Genomic DNA, 23,690 nt, shown 5'->3' on the forward strand with positions numbered 1-23,690 from the left:
ACCCCATCATTTTGGACATATAGTTTGGATTATGTTTTCCAGAGTACATTAATTTGCACTTCGCAACATGGAATTTCATCTGCCATTTTGTCACCCAGTTTTGTGGGATCCCTTTGTAACTTTTCACAGTTAGCTTTGGACTTAACTATATTTAGTGATTTTGTATCATCTGCAAATTTTGCCACCTCACTGTTCACCCCTTTTACCAGATGATTTATGAATATGTTGAAGAGCACTGGTCCCACCTCAGATCTTTGGTGGACTGTCGCAGGGCTAATACACCCATCACCCTTTTGGGGGTAGGGGTGGGGTGCTTTACAGTCCGGCGGTTGCATCTGTAGGGTTGCCCTCGGTCTCGGGGCTGTGTGGTCCTGTGGCCTTAGTCAGATGACCCTTGTGATCAGGGCAGTGCAGCCTAGCGGCCAGAGTCAATAATACGGCCCCTGCTCTCGGGGCAGTGCAGCCTAGTGGCCAGAGCCAGTAATACTGTTGAGCTAGGCCACCACCCTGGGGTGGGCGGTGGCCAGGATAGGGGGACCTAGGCCCGCCCTCTCCACCAGGTCCCAACCCAGGGCCCTGTTGGTGGCAGTGTTGCCCATCACCAGCTCGGCAAGGACCCTACCGAAACACACAGCCTGTCTATGGTTCTACAACAGCTTCCCCGCAAAGTTTCCCTTGGTGGCTTCCTACCCGATTCTCTGTAGTTTGCTGTCTCTGGGCCTCCACGGTCTCTTCCCCTTTCTGCGACATCCCGAGAGTGTGTGTCGGGGTCCGTCTCAGTCTGGCTGGACTCTGCGTCCTGGATTGTAGGCAGTCCTCTACTGGAAGTCAGCAGCACACCTCCTTCCTCTCCAGAGGTCAGCCCAGACTGAGATGCTCTGCTGGCTTTTATATCCTGCTTCCAACTGGAGCATGGCCAGCAGAGCCAAGGGGGCGTGGCCTCCTTAGCTAAGGGAGAAGGGTTAACCCCTGCTGCACCAGTGCAGGGCTGATACACCCCGTCACATCCCCTCTCACCCCTTAAGATGGTGTCTGGGGACTGTTTTCCTTCCCCTTCTTCTCCTTCTGCCCAGGAGAAGTCGTCCATGTTCGCATGGGCCGTCCCTGGCCGGTGCAGCACGTGGAAGGCATAAGGTTGGAGGGAGAGGTCCCAGCACATGATTCATGCATTGGTGTCCTTCATACTACAGATTCATCAGAGGATCCGTTACCAAGAGACAGGGGTTCCCTAAAACGTAACACCTTAAGGCATCGACAACCCACTGAACAGCAAGGGCCTCTTGTTCTATCGTGGAGTAGCAGGTCTCTCAGGAGAACAACTTGCGGCTGAGGTAGAAGATTGCATGCTCCTCCCCCTCTAGTTCTTGTGACAGCACCGCTCCCAGTCCTACCTCCAAAGCATCCACTTGGAGGAAGAAGGGTTTTGTGAAGGCCAGCTTAGACAACACCGGCTCGCAGGTCAACTGTTCTCATAGGGCCTGGACAGTGACCTGACAGTCCTCTGACCACTGGACTTTCCGAGGTTGGGAATTTTTTGTCAAGTCTGTCAGTGAGATGGCAAGCATGGAGAAGTTAGGTACAAAACAGAGGTAGTATGCAGCCAGCCCCAAGAATTGCTGCACTTGTCTCTTTGTCATGGGAGTGGGGAGTCCCATAAGGGCTGCACCTTGTCTATTAAGGGACGTAGCTTTCCCTTACCCACAGTGTAGCCCAGGCACATCACCTCCCGCTGTCATAAGTGACAACTGGCTGGGTTTGCGGTGAGGCCCACGTCCCACAGGGCCCGCAGCACGCTGGTGAGGTGTTGGAGTTGTTCCTTCTAGCCTGCGCTATAGACAACATCGTGAATGTATGCAGCACCGTATGAATTATGGGGGAATCAGTATTTGGTTCATGAGCCATTGGTAGCTGGCTATACCCTCATGCAAGCCAAAAGGCATCTTGGTGAACTGATATAGGCCAAAAGGCATAGGAAAGGCCATCTTCTCTCAGGAGGCTGGTGTCAGAAGGATTTGCCAGTATCCCTTGGTTAGGTCTAACAGAGATCAATTTTGCGTTGCCCAGCCACTTGAGCAGTTCATCCTCCCTTGGCATGGGGTATGTATCAAACCAAGAGATGGCTTTCACCCTCCTGAAGTCAATGCAGAATCCGACCACTCTGTCAGGCTTAGGGACCAGGACTATGGGGCTCCGCTGCTCGCTTCTGGACTCCTCAACCACTCCTAGAGCTCGCATCATTTCTACTTCCTTCTGCACAACCCCCCACTTCTTCTTGCAGAGTGGACGGTGGTTCTCTCTCATCTTCTGGCCAGGGATAGTGGCAATGTGATTGCTCTTCACATTCGTTCTCCCTGGCCAGGCTGTCAGGACAATGGGGAAGGCTGATACTAGCCATTGTACCTGCTTCTACTGTTCGACATTGAGCTCCTGGCCAATTGCCACTGGCCTCAGCTCAGTTGGTTCATCAGCCAATGGCTCCAGCTCAGGTTCCGGGGGGTACAGGGTAATCATCAGGCCTTCCCGTTCCTTCCAGGACTTGAGGAGATTCACATGGTAGGCCCGCATGTTTCTCCAGCGTCCCAGTAGCTGTATCTCGTAGTCGACAGGCCCTACCAGTCTGGTTACTTCAAAGGGGCCATGCCACTTAGCCAGAAGCTTAGATTTTGAGGAGAGTAGTAACTAACAACAGGACCCGGTCTCCGGGATCAAAGGTCCTCATCTTCGTCCCTCTGTTGTACTGGTTCTCCTGGGCATGTCGGGCCCGCAATAGATTCTCCTAAGCCAAGGTACCTAGATCCTCGAGTCGTTTCCGCAACCATAGTATGTACTGGACAGATCCTCTGACCTGGGTTTCCTGTTCCTCCCAGATCTCCCTCAGTAGATCCAGGATTCCCCGGGGCTGTCTTCCATAGAGAAGTTCAAAGGGGGAAAAACCAGTAGACACCTGTGGGACCTCTCGTACGGCAAAGAGTAGTGCTAGCAGCAACTTATCCAAGTGCTGCGGATAATCCTCCACGAACTTACTCAGCATTGATTTCAGGGTCCCGTTAAATCGCTCCACTAACCCACCCATCTGGGGGTGGTAGACTGAGGTTTTGAGGGCATAGATATTTAGCAGGCGGGGTAGCCCCGCCATCAACCTTGATGTTACATTAGTTCCCCAGTCTGTTAGTATCTCATGTGGTAGCCCAACTCTGGTGAAGAACTGCATGAATTCGTTAGCAATAGCGGGAGCTGTGGTGCACCGCAAAGAGACAGCCTCGGCAACCCGTTCACCCAAACAAATCAAGATCTTACCTGGGTCCCTCTTCCAGGCACCATGACCGACCACCCATGCATGCTCGTAGTTACGATCCATGTAGGGCATTCTCTACAGAAATGCCCCCCTTGTCCACACTCATAATATCGGACACGATTCCTCCCTGTAGGTAGAGTGGCCTGGGGTGTGCTCCGTCCACCTGGTGGGTCCTCTCTTCCCAGGCAGGGGTTGCCCCGATTGGGTCCCTTGTGCTGAGCGTCCTTGTTGGCACCGGCGACCTGGAATAGAGGCGAGGATTCCCCGCTTCAGTCTTGTGGGGTCCCCGGCCTGCCGGTCAGTCTTGATCTCCTGGGCTCCCCCGTTTATGGGCCAATCACTCCGATCCCTCAGCGGCCATGTAGTCTTCTGCCAGCGAGGGTCGTCGGGTGACGCTGTTGCACCCACTACTTCCACCCCCAGCAGGCAAGATCTGGATAAATTGTTCCGGGCCACAGCTTCAGCCACTGGGACCCCGGTCCGATGTTCCGGTTCCAGCCACTGCCAACATGGAGTCGCTGTGCCACCACTCTGGGTCTGGCCCTGGTGGATACTGCTCACAGCGGAGTCGCTGGCGGTATGTTTTGGCGTTGACGTCTGTTTGGTCCAGGATGGCTGCCTTGACCCTCAAGTATTCTAGTGCCTCCTGCAGCTTGAGGTTCCTGTATGCAGTCTGTGCTGGGCCAGTCAGGTAGGGGTCCAGTGCTCGGGTAGCCACTGGGTGGCAGTGTCATGAGGAACACTTCTGGATCGTCACTGGACCCCATCTTTGTCTGGCATATCGGTATACCCATCAGACCGCCCAGTCTGCTCCTGCCGAGCTAGGGGAAGGATTTGGGGAGGTCCGCAACAGCGATGCCATCTGTGGGACTAGACGTTCCTGCTGCGCCTGTTGTTGGGTGGCTAACTCCCGCATGAGCTGGTGCTGCTGTTCCTGCGCCATCAGAAGCTGTTGCTGGGAGGTGAGCTGCTGAAGCAGCTGTGTCTGCTGTTGCTGCGCAGCCTTCTGCTACTGGTTTTCTAATAGCCATTTCAGAAGTTTCTTGGCTTCCATCTGTCTGGTTTGGGTCCTTGTAGCAGGACCTCGCTGCTCGCATTCTCGACCAGTTGTCGCAGGGCTGATACACCCCGTCACCCTACAGCCCCGCGGTTGCATCTGTAGGGTTCCCCTCGGTCTCGGGGCTGCGTGGCCCTGTGGCCTTAGTCAGATGACCCTTGCAATCAGGGCAGTGCAGCCTGATGGTTGGAGTCAAACACAGCCCCTGGTCTCGGGAAAGTGCTTCCTAGTGGCTGGAGTCAATAATACGTCCCTTGCTCTTGGAGCAGTGTGGCCTAGTGCCAGAGTCAGTAACACTGGTGAGCTGGGCCACCACCCCGGGGTGCTCAGCCCAGACTGAGCTTTTTCTGCTGGCTTTTATATCCTGCTTCCAGCTGGAGCATACCCAGCAGAGTCAAGGGGGTGTGGTCTCCTCGGACAAGACAGAACAGTTAACACCTGCTGCACCAGTTCGGGGCTGATAGGGTCCCTGTCATAGGGACCTTGTTAGTTACCTCTTCCCATTGTGAAAACTGATCATTTATTCCTACCCTTTGTTTCTTAGCTTTCAACAAGTAACTGTTATCCTATGACTGCTTAGTTTGCTTAAGAGCCTTTGGTGAGGGACCTTGTCAAAGGCTTTCTAAAAATCCAAGCACACTATATCCACTGGATCAACCTTGTCCAAATGCTTATTGACGTCCTCAAAGAATTCTAACAGATTAATAAGACGTAATTCCCATTTACAAAAATCATGCTGACTCTTTCCAAACATCATGTTTATCTATGTGCCTGAAAATTTTATTCTCTATTATAGCTTCAACAATTTGCTGGGTCCTAAAGTTAGGCTTACTAGCCTATAATTGCCAGGATTGCCTCAGGAGCCTTTTTAATTTTTTTTTTCTCCTTTTGGGGGTAATTCTTCCATCAACCTAGTTGCATCTATTTTTGGGGGGGTGGGGGGGTGTGGAGGAGGGGAAGGGAACGGACAGGTTAGCATAGCTTCAGCACTTAGAAGTGTGAATTTCATACCCCTGGGCACCATAGCTATGGCGACCTACTTTCCAGTACAGACCAGAATAAAGTAACCAAGTGACATTAGGGTTGTTTCAACTGTTCTACTTAAGGTGGTCTGAAAGAACTAAGTGGGTCACCATGTTCTTTATGTTGCAGATGGGGGAGGGAGCACAAGGGCATGAAGAGCACATGTGCAACTTCTGCTGTACACTGCTAGTGAAAATATTCCAAATTGCAGTGCTGGGGTGCCCACAAATCATGAGTAGGATGTATATTTGCAGTATGCAAAAACCAAAAAAGTGTTATTTGGATTTAATTACAAGTAGATGGAGAAAGACTTAAAATGAAGTTTGGTCAGAGATTTGCAGTTTCTGCAATTTCACAGCATTATCACAGACTACTTAAACAACTGAAGTTGCAGAAAACCTCAGTGCTAGTAAAAGCCATACACAGTGGAAATCCTGCTCAACTGGCTGTTATCAGGGCCGGCCTTAGGGAAAATGGCACCCTGGGCAAACTTGCATTTTGGTGCCCCTGGTCCCTGTGAGGGTGACACCCCCGCCCCCATTGCCCCTGGCCCCCCATGGGCTCCTCACCCTCCCTTCCCACCTAATCCCTGCACTGTGCCCCCTTCGCCCCTAATGCCTGCTCCCCCTATTGCATCCCTAATCCCTAGACCCCCTTCACTCCCAACCTCTGCCCCCTCCTGTGCATCCAACCCCTGCACTGTGCCCCTTTCACCCCAACCCCTGCACTCCCCTCTTGTGCCCCAATTCCTACCCTCCTACCCCCTGCACCTCCCTCCTAAGCCCCTAACCTGTGCATGCCTCCTCACCCCAACCCCTGCCCCTAAGCCCTGCACTGTGCATGCCCCCTTCACCTCACCCCTGCCTCCCGCATCCTAACACCTGCCCCCCTCCTGTGCCCCTAACCCCTGCACTGTGCCCCCTTTGCCCCTAACCCTTGCATCCTCCTCCTGCATCCACATGGGGAAACTGACCTGGATGCACAAAGCAGCTGGCATTGCTGCTCACTCCCCCATTGGACTGCTGCTCCTCCGCCCCTCGCGGGCCTAGGGGACTGTGTGGGGGAGGAGGAGCGAGGAGCGATGTCAGGGTTTCCTGCATCCAGGTCACTTTCCCTGCGGGCTGTGTAAGGGGAGGGCAGGAAAGCAGCAGCTCCTGATGCCTCAGCACAGCCCATGTGGGGAAGTGACTTGGATGCAGGGAGCCGTGGTGTGTGTATTGTGGGGAAGGTGTTGAGGGGAGTGTGTGTGTGTGCCTGTGTTGAGGGGAAGTGTGTATTTCAGGCTCCTGACCATGAGTGCTTTCTTAAAGAGAAAGCGCACTCACTCACTCAGGCACACACGTTCAGACAACCATCTGCCAGCAGCTCCAGACCTAGAGAGGCAGCAGCACACAGATTCCCCCTGTCCCGTCATCCCAACTTAGAGGAAATCGGGTACACGGGTGGGATGGAGGGGGAGACCCCGCCATCAGCCCCGCCTCTCCCCGCAGAGCAGACAGGAGGACGCTCCCAGTCTGCAGTGGCCAGGGACAACTCCAGGGAGGAACGGGGGGGTGGGAGGACAGGAACAGCAGCAGTTGCACACGTGGAGCAGGGCAGAGGAGGGGCACCGCTACTTCCGAGGAGTCACCTAGCTCTGACGGCTGGTCGTCCAACTGCACCCTGCAGCTCGGGTCTCTTCCCCCTCCCCCACACTGCTGCTTGCCTGCCTACCCTGCTGCCTCCGTCAGTCCAGCTGGCCTCTTGGCAGCAGGTCAGGTGGGAATCCAAACCCTGCGCACAGCGCCCCCTTGGGCAGGCTGCCCTGGGCGGGGGCCCATACAGCCCACTCCAAAGGCCAGCCTTGGCTGTTATTAAAGAAAAGCTACTGTAACTTATGTGAACCTCAACGATATAAAGAGGGGATCATGTACTATTTGGCAGAGAATGGCTGAGATTTAGCTAGACTAGCAAAGCATAACATTCTTGCACGTTCAACCAACCAGACTCCAGCACAAATCAAAAATCAGCTGAACTTTTGGAGAAGGCAGCTGATATCCTTCAGGATGGTTTCAGAACTTTAAAACATAAGAAAACAAAAACCGTGCTTTAAAAAGGGAGTAATTTCTAAATTTTTCAAAGCACTGCCAGTACCTTTTGTGATACAGCCAAAAGTAGAAGCAGAACTACAGCACTTATAGCTCCCTAGAATTTTATCCAAGAGTAACGAGTTAATGGAGCACCTCTATAGTCCAGTAATGAAGAAAAACAGGATAGTCGGTAGCTGTGATTACTTCAGACTACCCATACATTTGCATCCCTAGCTGGTGGTAAGACATTGCCCCAACCCTACCTACAACAAATGGAAACTGAAGACAGTGAAAGAAGCACCTCACAATTAGCACATGTAAAGGGATTACTTCAATTCACATTTTTGGTTTACCCAAATACTCAAGCAAGTGATACATGCGATGGCTCTGGATAATACTGTACCAGTTTACAACATACGACTGCAAATCTTCTCTTGGCTTCTAGAAAGGAAGTGCATGCTACTACAAATCAGATACCAGCATTGTAGAATATCATCTGAGGTTTCATCTGGACTCAAACTCAATCTACAGAGAGAGGTTCTTAAGAAACAATGATCAAAAGCCAAATTGTGCACACCCAGATGCAAGGTTTTCATGTGGAAAAGTGTCTTATGAAGAGACTACTCAGATAATTCATTGAAACCCAGAGTGATTACATCACAGACTGGTCCTCTGTCTTACTGGATGGAAGTGCCACCAAACACGTCAACCAGCTTTCAGGATGTCCTACACCAGCGATGCTGATCGCAAGCACCAAGCCTACAATACAACCGTAGACAGTGACTTGTGATGCTACCAGTGAAGCTCATGTCCCTGTTTCTACTATAGGTGACCTTAGCATTACAAAGCAGGAAGATGTTTCTGATTCAGTTACACCACCAAGTCCAGACACGGATGTAATGTCCATGAGAGGTTATCTAGAGAGAAGTTGTAGACCACCTCTCAGACATATTTTGTAGCATGTCTGTATATTTAACAGTATTTTAAGGATATTTGATTTGTAACTTTATGTCCTTTTACATTTAAGGGGGGAGGAATATGTAGTGTAAAGGAAAACAGCAGTATTTCTTTAAATAGTTTGTAAGCCCTCTAGCGGTGCTCACCATTTTTTAGGTTGGAAAGAGATCAGCAATGAGAGTACCAGCACTATATAGCTAGGCCTTGCATGTTTGTGTAGAGTGAGTAAACAGTCATGTGGGACACAAATGTGCCCGTGCAGTTTCCTCACATTCTTGTTCTGTAAAAAGCAAAACACAAAAAACCTGATCACTGCGATCCACACGTGTCTCATACCTAGTAGTGAAGCCTCCGTGTCCTGAACAAGTTATAACTAGTAGAAAATACATCCCTTCATTTGTTTAGCAATATAAGTTACCATGAACACCTCTCCACTACTTTGATCTATGCACTGAGACACACAGTCACAGTATGTGTCTGACTTCCCACAACAATAATGTTCTCAGGTAACTATCACTCAGTAGGAGAGCCCACAAGCATGCAAAAACAGAACTTTCTCCAGATCTAGCCTACATAAGTCACTCTTGCAAGAGTGAAGAACTTTCCAAAAATGAATCAACTAAAATTAGTGCATCAAAAACTTACCCTAATTAATTGACAAAATAATGAGGAAATGAGCTATTCCACCATCACCTCTTTTTAAAAAAAGTAAAATAAATAAATAAAATACCAGGTGCTAATGCAAGCATCATGGCTGCCTCCTCCATCATTTCCTAAAACCCCAAACCTTCATCCTAATCCAAAAAAGTGTCCTAAGCAAACCAGGCAAAAAAAAAAAAAATCCCAACAACGTGGCCACTCTACCAGCTCCTAATCATCACCTAATGTCTGATTTTGTTTTATTTTAACCACAGCAACAATAGCAGCTCCAGTTCATCTCAACCAACTTCTTCTCTTTTATACCAAAAACTGCCAAACAAACTTCTAAAACTCCAGTATCAAAAAATTAAAATAAAAGGCCTACTAAATACTTGACATTTCAAATGCTTTACTTTTTTCTTTCTTTTCTATATCTTTAATAAAAAGTTAAAAGAATTTTTAATACTGTATTTGCCATAATAGAAAGCAAGCTACAGCCTCTGCATACCAAACCCCAAACTCTGTTCAATGTTAAACAGTAACTGAATTTATTTAGCATCTTTAATTCCCTATATTCCATCTAAATTAATACAACAGACCTTACCTCTTTCAGAATTAATGCAAAACTTCTCTTCAACCTCAACTTTCTCTCAGCAAGTTATTCACACAAACACTTGCTACTGATAAATTAGGCAAGCTATTTTTCCTATGGACTCGAAAAGCAGAAAGGAACACAAAATCTCTCATAGGGGAGGAGCTCAGATACTACATTGTTGGGGGCCATAAAAATACCTAGACAGAAAATTGTGAGGCATTTGAATGAGGAGAAGAAGGTTGTTCCACGCATAGGTTCAGTATAGAAAAAGGACAAGAGGGAGGAATGGGAGAAGGAAGGAAACAAATGGGGTGTAAGAAGGATGAAATTATTGGCAGAAGGAAGGAAGATGAAAAAATTTGATGGAACATGTTAGAAATCAGAAAAGTGTACTCAAACACCAAGAAGTTGGGTACATGAAGGGGGCCATTATTCAGTATCTCTAAGACTGTTCATAGATTAGTACTGGGGGTAGCTCCACATGTAGATAGGCATCTATTCTGTTCTGGAGAAAAGAACGTGCCATGGAAGATAAATAAAAGGGAGAGAAAAGATTGTGCTATATATTTCAGTATCTGCTGCCAACCTTAACTTCACCACTTCCACCTGAACTAAGCACATTTCTCCAGCCTTGTTCCCTGGCTCTGTTTATCCGTTCCATCTGGAGAAGACAAAAAATAAAAGGAAATAAAAGTTCAAGGATTCAATTTTCTATTAAAAATTCAATTTCACTGTTGAAAATAATATTCAAACATATTTTACCCTTTCCTTTTCCAGTCTTCTCATCTGCTCAGCCTTCTGAAAGTTTGAACAGTGGGAATATTAAACTATATATTCTGAGGTACTTTATGATGTACTACACAAGGGAAGATTTTATTACTTAAAGCATCATTGTAAATAGAAAAAAAAGCCAAAGTATTATGTCTACCTGGTCTCTTTGTCGTTTTTCTTTCTCAAGTAATTCAAATCTTCTCTTTTTTGCAGCTTCCTGAAAAATAAGTATATATTTAGAATTTATTAATGAACACTACTTTTAGCAAATTTAGATCAAGGTAGTTAGTACTCCAATGGCAGAGGCACGCCCAGAAAGGTAAAAATTAAGTTAAAGGGTCTTTGGAGGAAAGAAATAAGGAGGAAAGGTTTGGAGGTTTTATTTTGCATTTTAAAAATCGTTTTATTCTGGTTTTGGTTTTGATGTAGATTGAAAACAGGTAGATGGGTGTCTTTATACCTCAAACATTTTCCTCCTTTCTTCTCCTGGATTCATTTTCTTCATTGGAGTTGGATGGGCCTAGATAAAAGGTAAAACTACAAATTAGATAGCTCAGTGCATGGTGCTTTCTAGATCCTGACTTCACCTTCCTATTATTTTGGGAAGTGAGAGAGCAGTAATTTAAAATGTAACACTATTTTACAATACAGCTTCATCTATTATTCAGAAGTCTGCCTGAAAAAAAAAAAAGATACTGTTAAGATCTAAGGTGAGTTCTGTTGTAATTCTTCATTTGCTCTTGACCATGGGTTCTATCTAGTCAAAACAAATGAGAAAATACTTTTGAAAGCTCAATTTTAATCTTTCCTATTAATTTCCCTTCTCTGAGAATATCAATGCACACTGATCCTCTATGCCCTTCTTAACAAGTTGAAGGTCCCTGGAGATGCCAATCACAGTGCTCACTGGGAAAACTAGTTGGCCTTGAAATTTCCAACTACAGAGTTTGTTCAAACTATAGTGAATACTTTATTCTTATGTAATAACACTGCTAACTGGTATTTATGTACAGTAGAACCTCAGAGTGACAAACAACAGAGTTACAAACTGACCGGTCAACCACAAACTGCTTTGGAACCGGAAGTACACAATCAGGCAGAAGCAGAGACAAAAAAAAGCAAATGCAAACACAGTACGGTATTGTGTTAAACAAACTATTAAAAAATAAAGAGTTTTAAAAAAAGATTTGACAAGGTAAGGAAACTGTTTCTGTGCTTGTTTCATTTAAATTAAGATGGTTAAAAGCAGCATTCTTCTTCTGCATAGTACAGTTTCAAAGCTGTATGAAGTCAATGTTCAGTTGCAAACTTTTGAAAGAACAACCATAATGTTTTGTTCAGAGTTACAAACATTTCAGAATTACCAACAACCTCCATTCCTGAGGTGTTCGTAACTCTGAGATTCTATTGTATTTAGAGACATGTACTCTTCTGTTTGTTGGAAAAGGGCCATGGTTTTGTGGTATAATCTTGTCCCCTTAGCTCCCTCTGTTCAGTCAGGCAGATATTTAAAACATATACTTTGCCTGTCACCTTATACAAGGTCACAGTCAATCACTGAAAGAAGCAGGGACAATATGGTAGAGTTACACTTCCTGCAGGCACCATTGCTTTGAATTTCTTCACTTTTGTATACACAGTGTAGTGTTTTAGTTTTATTTTAAAGATAAACTTGAATAGATTGAGTCTTGGTATAAAGTTATTTAACAGCACTTATAAATGTCCACCTTCAAAGACAACGTGAAGACCAAACAGCATGGCTTTGTCAGATGTATCTGTATCAGTCTGGCCCCATTCCACATCCTATTGCCAGTTTTCTTCTCCAAACACATTTTTATGCTCCCTCTACTTTTAAAATCCATTATTAAGATCACAAATTCCATTAAAATTTTAAATATAGAATTTGGTTTTGTCCACCAGAGTCCAGTGGTACCCGCTTTGAAACACATGGAACCTTTTAAAGAATAATCCGTTGAAAGGACAGCATAACTAGCTACCGGATTTTGTTACACCCCTCCATAGAAATGCAGTTTCTTTAGAAGAGGATCTACTCATTTAGAGGTACGTTCCTCCTCAGTCTAGTTCAACTTCTGCTTTCTCTGAAGAGTCCAGTACATTATGGGGCATGTATTGCATATTAACAGACAATTCACTTAGATGTGCCATCTGTTTGCCAGAAGCTGGGAATGAGTGACAGGAAATGGATCACTCGATGTTTTGTTCATTCCCTCTGGGGCACCTGGCATTGGCCACTGTCAGAAGACAGGATACTGGGTTAGATGGACCTTTGGTCTGACCCAGTATGGCCGTTCTTATCTACTGATCACACTGTCTATTTAAGTTTGAAGGTGCTGAATATGGAACAAGTACACTTACTAATAGAAAAAAAAATAGATCTGAACATCGAATAGATTAACCAAAAAAAATATCTAATACCACCAAGCTCTTATATAGTGCTTTTCCATCAATGGATCTCAAGAGGCCTTACAAAAGGAGGTCAGTATCATTATCCCCATTTTACAGATGAAGAAATAGAGTCACAGAGAATACTCTGAATAGTGACTATTAAAAATAGTTCAAGGGGTTCTGCAAACTTCAGTTGTAAATTACTGTATTCCTAAAACTGACTGCCACAAAATGAGGTTACTGAAGCCATTCAAGCTGCAGCCAACTTAAGTAGCAATCCAAACCAGACTGATAGTAGTCTCCCAAGTTCAGCAATATCTTCTTACAAAATAAAAAAAACAAAACAAGGCATATAATTGGTTTACCTAAATGCAACTATTTCCTGTGTAGATGTATGTCAATGCAACAGATGTAAATGAAAAGCAACAATAATAGGATATTAGTGGACTAGTATTTTAAGTAGTTTAAGTAAGGTAAATCAAATTAGTTAATGAAAACAAAACTTCTGGAAATATGTACCTTCCTTATTACCACTCCTGTGCCCTCACCTGTCTAAATTTAGCTAATGGCTTCTTCTCATGAAATTTTTTAGATGCGTCACCAGATTTCTTGATCATTAAAGGCACTCCATATTTTGCAGCAGGTTTGGTAATTTTCTGAGCTGGCACAGCTGAAGCACAGATTTGTCCTTGAGCTAGTCGTTTTACTAAACAAGAAAGGAAGAAATATGAATGGTTTGTCTCATAGTTAAACTTACATAGCTAGCCTTCTTTGGATATTGTTGCATTGCTCTGTCTCAAGTTACCTGACCGGTTATCAAGACAAAAAAGTCTCAGACTAGATTCAGAGTATTCATTTGAGAAAGGGGCACAACTTCTCTCCAAGCCTTTCCCACTTTTATTAGACAACTACCAAAATGGCATCTTCTTCCCAGTTGAGATACTTCCCCTCCAAAAAGTGAAAATCATCTCCTCTCCCCACAGAAGCAGAGCAAGAGAAATTTCAAATACCCAAGATACCCAGACTAGGACACAAATGTGCTCCAGTAGTTCTCTGCAAGCCTTCCTCTCCTCATCCAGTAATTTAAGTTGTTTGAATAAACTAGATGCAACTGTATGAAGCCCACAGGATAATCACTTACACTGCTATCTACAGCAGTTGGGCTTGCATGCAGTACCAATACTAGAATATATTTTAGAACATGTACTATTTTGCCATCAGTCAAAATATGCTTTGGTTGAGATATAATTTCTTTCAACATTTATTGAAACACTGTATAAAAGTCACTAAAAAAAAAAAAAAAAAAAAAACCACAGAGTTGAGTCTGAAGAGGTCCACATATCTCTTTTTCCTGCCAAACACATAGTTTGAGAGGGCTGTGTTGGCTATGTGTTTGGCAGGAAAAAAAAAAAAAAAAAAAAAAGATGATCTTCTCTAGATCTCTTCAGACTCAAAAGTGCCCCTTAAACTCTACCAAGTTTAGAAACTTTGACTACACGACATTTCGAGCAGAAAGAATTTTTTTTCCTGCAGTTTCTCTCCACATTCATAACAAATAGGTAATGCTTCTCATCTATGGAATTCCTATCATTGTATTCCTGTCATTTATCAGATTACTAGGGTGGACTAAAACAAGGAGAGAGACTACTAACAGAATGAAAATCATCATGTACGAAAATTCTCATTCTGGTTTACAGCTTCTCCCCTCAAATTGTAACAAATGTCAAGTAGCAGATGTGATTCATAGAAGTTGGGAGGGAAGGAAAAAGCAAAAATTTTAATTATTACATTAGAAAAATAAGGAGAGAGAGAAGTTTTCCCATATAAAGCAAAAGTCTCATAATTTAAGGAATTAACTTAGGAACTCAGTAGCCTTACTACCAAGTGATAACTTGACAGAGAAGCAGACACCTACTTTGCAAGTCTTCTTTGGATGACTCTCTAGCTACAATACTATTAGAAGCATGTGGAAGGGCCTTAATTCCCTCTATGAATGGTCAGCCAGCTACCTGACATGCCAACTAGTGCAGTATTTTAACATCTTGCCTACAGCAACTTTGAAAGCTTAAGCCACTGGCATTTTGGATGGAACCCAATCATATAGATTATTTAGGTTAATCTTTCTATCTACCCAATGGGACTCAGTGCTCAGTATAGAAGATACCATCAGAGATACTTAGTTTTGCAGTTCTTAAACTGTGGATTTGTGTCTCCAGAGATAACATGCTTGTTAACAGCAAAAATGTTTTTAAATAAAATAAAATAAAAAATTAAATTAAATATATAGAGGTGAGAAATAACAGACCTCAACCCTATTGTCCCTCTGCAAATTTGTGTACACAGAGTCAATCCCTCACCTCTCTCTAAAAGTGCAAAGTTTCAAAAAGTTCAATGCTGGGGGCGGAATAAATCTGGACAAGGAGAAGAAGTCTGGAGATAAATGTGAGACGGGAGGGACAGGCAGGAGAAACAAAAGTGAAACTGTTTAAGCAGCATATTCCAGAAGTCTTAAGGTCTTTCTGAGTGTAGCCTTTATTGATCTGATATCTACCATACCATTCTCTCACCAGAAGGGAAAACATATAGTGGCAGCAGGCTATACCCAGTTTGGGAATATTTTAATGAAATTCCTCTACCTGGGGGTAAGACAGGCATGCCTGCAAAATGCAAACAGTGCAACAAAGAAATGTAAAGCCTGGTTGCCTGAATGAAACAACATCATGAGACGCGTTCCTTCTCAGGAGGAAGTTGTGTTGAAGATGATGAAAGGAACATGTCTGAACATGCAGGATCAGGTTGGTAAACTTTTTTATTTCATACTTCTTTCTTAAGGACTGCCTGTCTTCCTTCTGGACTATTCTTGAATTCTCATGTTTGAGCAAAAAATATAGTTGTTACCCTATGGTACTAGCATTTTAGATGCAGTTATGATAAAAAATAAATAGCTGAAAGAGGCAGATCTTCCTTTTATAATTTCACCTTTAAAGTAGTACTGAGTGTCCGTGAATGCAATGAGCAATACTAAATGAGCAGTATGGTAATAATAATTAAATAACTGCATTGACTTTTTGTTTAGGAGAATCCATCTTCAACATACAGGATTCTGAAGAATATCCACCTTCAAGATCACCATCATTTTCTATAGTTTCAGAGTTATCTGCCAATTATAGTGTTTCAGTAACATCATGTAAGTCACACATAGCCACAGTATATCACCTGTAGCAAAAAGAAAACAAAAAAATCTCCATCATCCAGAAACAACCATAGATAAATTTGTGATAAGAATCAGCAGATTACAAAAAGAGGTAATTGATGAAAAAATTGCCCGGTTTGTTTATGTAACAAACTTTCCTTTCCATATGATTGAGAAACCACACTTCATTAACACAATCCAGACATTAAGACCAGGACACAGTCCACACAACAGAGCAGATGTTGAAGGCAAATTGCTGGATAAAGTGTATGAAAGAGAAATTGAGCAGTGTACAAAAAGTCTAGAAGGTAAAATTGTTGACCCAAGTCTTGATGGGTGGAGCAATGTCCACAATGATCCTGTTGTATGTGCTTGTGTGACAACAGAAGAACGGAATGTCTTCCTTACAGAAACAATTGATACATCAGGAAATGCACACACAGCAAAATTCTTACAAGAAGTAGCAGTAAAAGCTATAACAAACTGTGGGAAAAAACTCAAATGTCTAGTATACAGCTTGGTCATAGACAATACTGCAAATGTATCCAAGATGAGAAGAAATTATTTAGAAAAAAAAAAGAGTCCCAAGCTAACTCACAGTTGCAGTGCTCAATTGATGCACCTTCTAGCCAAAAAGACTTCAGTGTTCCAGAACTAAAGGCTAATGTTGTTGAAATTGCAAAATAATTCCATAACAACCACTTTGCAGCAGCTGCTCTGAAAGAAGTGGGAGGAACCAAGCTAACTCTCCCACAAGACATGCGATGGAACTTAGTATTGGACTGTTTTGAGCACTGTATCAAGAACTGGCCTAACCTGAAGACAGTTTGTGAACAAAATCGTGAAAAAATAGATCGCATTGTCACAGCCAAAGTTCTCAACGTTGGGCTTAAGAGAAATGTTGAACACATGCCGAGTACCCTGAAGCCTTGAACAAAATGCAGGGAAATAACTGTTTTATTGCTAATGCTGTTGAAATTTGGAAGGCACTGAGTGAGATCTTAAAAAGAGAAATATGCAATGACAGAGTTAAATTACAAGCATTAAAAAAAATGAATGGGACAAGCATTATCTGCAGCTCATTTTCTTGCAAATATTCGCAATACTTGGTACCAGGGTCAAACCTTAACTGTTGAAGAAGAGTCGTCTATGACATGGACATCCAGCAATCATCCCTCCATAATGCCAACTATAATAAACTTCAGAACTAAGGGTCAACCATTCAAGAAATATATGTTTGCTGATGATGTTTTAAAGAAAGTCACACCAGTGAACTGGTGGAAGTCACTTAAGCACTTGGATTCAGAGACAGTTGAAGTGATAATCTCACTTTTAACAGCAGTAGCTGCTTCTGCTGGTGTAAAGAATATTTTCTTCCTTTAGACTATTCATTCCAAACTGAGAAATCGTTTGGGACCAGGAAGAGCAGGAAAGCTTGATTTTCTTTTCCAGATTATGAACAAACAGGAAAATGAAGGTGAAGACTACTGAGTTAGCTGCAGAAGCCAATATTTTAAGTTTCTCATGTTGACCTGGCTGACATAGACTATTTAATTTTTATTTTTTAAATATATTTCATTTAACTATTTTAGTTAAACAATTTTAACAAAAACAAACCTGACTTTAAAAAACTTGGTTTACCTAAATTCAAAAATTCATATGCTTGTTTTGTTAAAATATTATGTTTGCTGTTGAAGAAAAAAATCCAGAATACATAACGGTGTTTTAGATAAACAGAACAATTTAAATGTCTGTCTGGTGATGTTCTCCTCCTAATACAGCATGGCAAGAAAATCCTCCCAATATTAATGATTAATCTGTTGAATTGGAGATCGTTCACCTCCCAGTGACTTCATAAATTGCTGCTTCAATTACCTTTGGTTAATGAAATAACCAATCATTTATTTTCTGATATAGCTGTAAAACTATGATTTATTTTGAAAACTTTTCAGGATTAAACAACATATAGCATGTAGCTTCTAAAAATGAAACCTACATCTCTGAGTTGTGAAGAATATATATTCAGGTTATAACAAGAATGCACTTTTATGTAGAAATCCATGATTAAATTGAGTCTGACTAGTGATTTAAATCATGATTTAAAATCAATTTGATTTTAATCCAATCCACCCTGATTTATTTACTCTCAAAATTTGTAGAATTTTAAAAATAATGTGCAGAATTTTTATTTTTTTGGCACAGAATTCCGTTAGGATTACCTCTTGCACTCAAAACAAGGATCATACCCCTAGACAATGAGCCATTTGCTTGCCACCAATTAGGTTTTCCTAAATAAGAATAGGGAACATTTTTGGTCTAAAAATAGCCAGAGTCAAGGTATAGGAAGTTCTATGTAATGTCTTCACTCTTATCTATGGGATCTTTTAGAAAGAAGTCTGAAGGTGTGACTTCTGAATGTTAGACTACATCAATGGTGGGTCTATTGCTGAATCAACCTTAGGATCCCAGAACTTGTTAAATGTCCTTATATTTTTTATAGAACATTTTAGCTTAAGATTTAGTTTTAAACATAAATCCCCAGTCTGGTCTTAAGATATCCTCAAAGGAAGAGTATAGGAAACTCTGGCTCTATATTTGTTTGAAGACTTTTTTTATTAATTATTATTATCATTAATTACTATTATTATTGAGTTTTGTGAACCACTGGCTCCATGTCCTGGGAGACTCAAGCATTTTGGATCTTCATGTGTGCTTTGTTTTTGGTGGTATGTGGTACTTCCCTTGGTTGTTTACAAGACGGTGATAAGCATATTATTCATCCTGGTCTGGGGACCTCTTAACTAAGATGGGGTACGGGGACAAATACCTTGATTGGGGAAACAGCCCATTAGATGGCCCTAGGAACATGAAAGGATGCCTGTCTTCTCCCCCAGGCTGGACAACCACAATTTAAGTACTTTAGGAGAGACCTAGTACCACTCAGGGCTTTATTTAGAAATCCCTTCTGATGTTCAAAATGGCTTGTGATTTACTAACTTACTCCCCCGTCATCCATGATGGAGCTACTGTCTGAGGAATGGAGTGCTTATGTAACTCTATTTTGGGAACAGACTGCCTAAGGAGCTACTGATGCTTTAATGTGGGACCAGTCTATTAAAAGGGAGGGACAAAAAGAAAGATCCCTTCTCACCTTTCAGACTCTGCCAGGGAAAGAGGCTTAGGGTGAGGTTCCCTGGTCTGAAAAACTAGACAGGCACAATTTCTATTACACTGCTGCTTCAAATGGGGATTCACAGGAGTAACAGGATTCTCTTTATGCCCAGACATGCTACAGTGTGGGAGAGTGGCAGTGAATCCAATACAGATCACCATAAGTGATCCCTTATACAGGAAAAGGTCCTCAGCAAACAAGCATTCTCTGAGGTGGGAAGGCAAAGGCAAAAATATTTAAATTTGAATTTTACATCACTTGCTCATCAACTATATGAATTACTTCCTGATGAAGGAGACACTCACTTCTGTCTATCTGGGAGCTGGAGCCTTAGAGTTTGCAAAACTTGCCCCCTAAGTAAGCTACAAGAGGTTCTCAGCTCCTTGGGAAGCCTCATGTTCCTCGTCAAGCCTTTCCACAGCACGATCATGACTGTGAATGGGGGAGATGAGGTCCCAGCATGCTGATTTGACTTTAAATCCTCACGCCCTGGCAGATCAAGGGTTGGCTGGTTGCCGCAGCAAGGCATAGCTTGCCCTCTGAGGCTTCTGAAAAGCTGCCTATCGCATATCTTGGACTTGCTTTGATGCTTCCTGGTGCTTCTCTACCTCGTTAGAAGGGGGAGCAGAGGAGCCCACTCAAGTGGCGCTGTTGCGACAGTCCTGGATCTGACATGACCTGTAGCCATTTTGTGTATGGATTTAGGATAATCTACAGCCATCTTGTATGCAGAGCCACCGTAAATTGGTAACAGAAACCGTAGTTGGGGAAATTTAGCCTTGGCTTTAGCAGATAGAAGAAAATACTGCAGCATTGCTAACAGGGATAGATACAGTAAAATCACAGATTCATGGGAACAGAAGGAAATATGGACAAGCTAACCTTGTTTCGGCAAGTTTCTTTACTGGGTGTCTGATTTTTTTTGTTAAAAGTTGCTTTTGTTGATAAATAGAAATTATAAAGTTTTTGCTGTTCCTAGGGAAAGTGCTTTAGACCCTTAGACGATATTTTAAGAAATTAGAGAGTGTATTGTGCAGGAGCTGGGAGTCACGTTCTGCTGCTGATTAACCATTCCTACCCTGAGTGTATATCCCACCTCCAACTCATAAAAATAAGCAGACCTTGAGATGTTTTAACAAATTTTGAAAAAACACAAAAGCATGAGTAAGCAGACACTAGACATGGGAACTCCCTATATAGTTATGTAAAATGAGTGGTTAGAATTATTATATAGTTGTGTTTTGAGTAAAATAATTGGTTATGGTATAGATAAGAAGAGGAGACTGTTACTCACCCTGTGCAGTAACTGAGGTTCTTCGAGATGGTTGTCCCTGTGAGCGTTCCACTTTAGGTAAATCTGCATCCCTGCACCTGCGATCAGAGAATTCAGTAGTAGTGCCTGATTGGGTCATATATGCGCTGTCCCCGTCTCGCGGCACCTCTGAATGTTACGTAGCACTGTGCGACGAACCTCCCTCAGTTCCTTCTCTATCACAGAGTCTCTACCATGAAACTCTGAAGTTGACGGGAGGAAGGAGTGTAGCGGAGCACCCACAGGGACAACCATCGGGAAGAACCTCAGTTACTGCACAGGGTGAGTAACCTTCTCTTCTCTGAGGAGTGACCATGTAGGTGCTCCATTTTAGATGACTATAGAGCAGTGCTCCTCAGGGGAAGGAAGGGGCTTTGGAGTTGCAGTGGTAACAAATAAGGCCGTGAGTCCAAGCAGAGCACCTAGTGACGAGTCCTGCCCTATTGCGTAGTGCTCTGTGAATGTATGGGATGATGCCCATGTTGCTATTTGCGGATGTTTATGATAGGTACATTGTTGAGGAAGGGTATTAATAAAGAATGCAATCTAGTGGAGTGTGCGCGGGTCCCTGGGGGCAGGGGGATGTTGTAGTTTCTGCTGGCAGTAGCAAAAAGGTCAATGCAGCCAGAGTTCCATGTCTCCGTGATGGGGAGAAATAACTTTGACAGGACTAAATCTTTCAGAAATTTGCAAATGTAAAATGCTAGCACCCTTCTGTCATCCCAGGTATGGAACATCATTTCTTGTTTGTTCCCAAAAAGTTTTGGAAAGAACAATGGGAGATGGATGGGCTGGTTCAAGTGGAATGAGGCAACTATTTTACATAAAAGTTTTGGATGTGGTCTTAGAGTAACTTAATTTTAAAGAATATTGTGTATGGACGGTGTGCCATGAAAGCCCCAAGTTCTCCAACTCACCATGTGGCTGTTATAGCAACAAGAGGTCACCTTCATTGAGAGCTGGAGAAGTGAATATGTTGCTAAGGGTTCAAATGTGGGCCTAGTAAGGCATCGTAGCACTAGATTAAGGTCCTATGAGGATGTAGGGGCTCGTATTTCAGGGTAAAGGAGAAATCGTTTAGTGGTAGGGTGCGTGAAAACTGAGAACTTGTCAACTTTGTGGAGGAAAGCCATGATTGCCTCAAGATGTACTCTGATTGAGCGACCCGATTTCTTAAGTTCCAGTATGTAATCAAATATTGATAAAGGAGAGGTAGTCACCACTGTTTATCTATTCTGGTACCATATGTGGAATCTCTTCCATTTATGTAGGCAAGTATATCAGGTAGTAGACTGTCTGCTGTTTAACAGTATGGCTCTTACTTCCTCTGAACAGGTAATTTCACTGCTTTGGAATCATGGAGTAGCCATGCTTTCAGGTGGAGTATTGCCAAGTTCAGGTGGTGGACCTTGCTCACATCCTGAGACAAGGTATGTGGAAGAAGGGGAAGAGTACACAGTGGGTACATGACCATCTTCAGCAGGGAACCATGTCTGTCTGGATCACGTGGAGGCTATCAAGATAACTCTGGATTTGTCAGTCCTTATCTTACGTATGACCCTGGATAGGATAGGGGTTAGGGGAAATGCACACAGTAGAGGTGCATCCCATTTGAGGAGAAAAGCATCACCCAGAGCAGCAGTTCTCAATCTTTTTCTTTCTGAGCCCCATCCCCCGCCCCAACATGCTATGAAAACTCCACAGCCCAGCCACAACTGTTTTTCTGCATATAAAAGCTAGGGCCAGCATTAAGGGATAGCAAGTAGGACAACTGTCTGGGACCCCACACCACAGGGGGCCCCACAAAGCAAAGTTGCTCAGGCTTCGGCTTCAGACCTGGGTGGTGGGGCTCAGGGCCCCGGGCTGCAGTCCTGCACAGTAGGGCTTCGGCTTTCTTCCCTGGTCCTTAGTGAGTAATGCCAACCATGCTTGAAGGACCACCTGAAACCTGCTCATGGCCCCAGATCCCTAGTTGAGATCCACTAGAGATCAGGGTTCCAATCCTGCTCTCAAGCAGAAATGTGGGCACTTGGCATTCTGGGTTGCTGCAAAGTGTATGGCTGGGAACCCCCAGCATTTGAATACCTGTTATAGTCTCCACTCACAGTCCTGGGAGAATTTTCTGCTCAACATGTCCGCAGTGGTGTTTTGGCACCCTGGTAGGTAGGAGGCTGAGATGTCAATGTTGTGGTGGATGCACCAGTTCCATAATCGTACCACTTTTGTGCATAGCAAGTGTAACCATGCCCCCCTTCTCGGTTTATATAAAACATAAAAGCAACATTGTCCATCAACACCTTTATGGTCTCGTTCCTGATCATGGAGTAGGAAATGTGAGCATGCATTGTAGACTACTCGAAATTCCAATAGGTTTATGTGCAATGTTGATTCCAAGGGGGACCACCTGCCCTGGCTTGTGTGGTTGTGCCAGTGCACCCCCACAACGTAGCAGAGAAGCGTCCTTTGTGAATATTATTGATGCGTCTGTCAAAGGGAACTCCTACACAAACACTGTGTGGTTGAGTCCACCAGTGCACAGAGGCCAGTCTTGAAAGTAGCACATGTAGTCTGGCATGTTTCACGATAAATATTGTTGCTGACATATGGCCTAATAGTTGGAGACAGGTGCTGGCTGATGTCCATGGGCTGGTTTGTGTTGTAGTAATCAGATGGACGAGAATGACAAATCTGTGTGGGGGCAGTTAGGCCATAGCTTCCAATGAACTGAGGTAGGCCCTGATGAACTCTAGTCTCTGCACACGCATGAGCATTGATTTTTGCTAGTTATTTGTAAGCTTGGTTGTGAAGAGACCTATTTTCTTTTGGGTAGCTCCTAGGGCCTTTTCTTGTGTGGAAGCTTTGAGTAAGCAATAGTTCAGCTAGGGGGATATTATGACCTCTTGTCTGCAAGGGGGAGCCACCACCAGTGCCAGTACTTTCGAAAATCCGATGGAACCACAGACAGGCCAAAAGGGAGTACTTCATAGTGGTAATGATCTTTTCCCAGAACAAATCTGAGAAACCTCCTGTGTGAAAGATGTATCGTTATGTGGAAATATGCATACCGGAAATCAAGAGTCGAGAAGCAGTCCCCTTGTTCTAGTGCTGGAATTATCGTTGCAAGCGTGACCACCCTGAACCGTTGGGTCTTCACAAATTTGTTGAGTTTCCTTAGGTCAAGAATGGGCCTACATCCGCTGT

General features: G+C 43.7%; 1 protein-coding gene across 26 annotated transcripts in view; it reads right to left on the reverse strand.

Moving 5' to 3' along the window:
* The window catches only part of NEK1 (NIMA related kinase 1), a 144,313-nt gene that overhangs the window by 86,423 nt on the left and 34,200 nt on the right, over positions 1-23,690 (reverse strand). For 12 of the 26 annotated variants that reach the window (XR_006290712.1, XM_043545952.1, XM_043545968.1 and 9 more), the window contains 5 exons: positions 13,361-13,518; positions 10,867-10,926; positions 10,550-10,623; positions 10,398-10,434; positions 10,222-10,296 (listed from right to left, as the gene is read on the reverse strand). Coding sequence is in view for 23 of the 26 variants with exons in the window: in XM_043545952.1 (XP_043401887.1) it covers positions 10,222-10,296; positions 10,398-10,434; positions 10,550-10,623; positions 10,867-10,926; positions 13,361-13,518 (404 nt within the window). In the remaining 3 variants the exon portion in view is untranslated. Of the gene's footprint in view, positions 1-8,547; positions 8,682-10,221; positions 10,297-10,397; positions 10,435-10,549; positions 10,624-10,866; positions 10,927-13,360; positions 13,519-23,690 lie in introns of all 26 variants that reach the window. The other 14 variants (XM_037897511.2, XM_043545969.1, XM_043545965.1 and 11 more) reach the window with 4 other exon arrangements.

The sequence above is a fragment of the Chelonia mydas genome, chromosome 4 (genome assembly GCF_015237465.2).
Source record: "Chelonia mydas isolate rCheMyd1 chromosome 4, rCheMyd1.pri.v2, whole genome shotgun sequence".
NCBI classification, from domain to species: Eukaryota; Metazoa; Chordata; order Testudines; family Cheloniidae; genus Chelonia; species Chelonia mydas.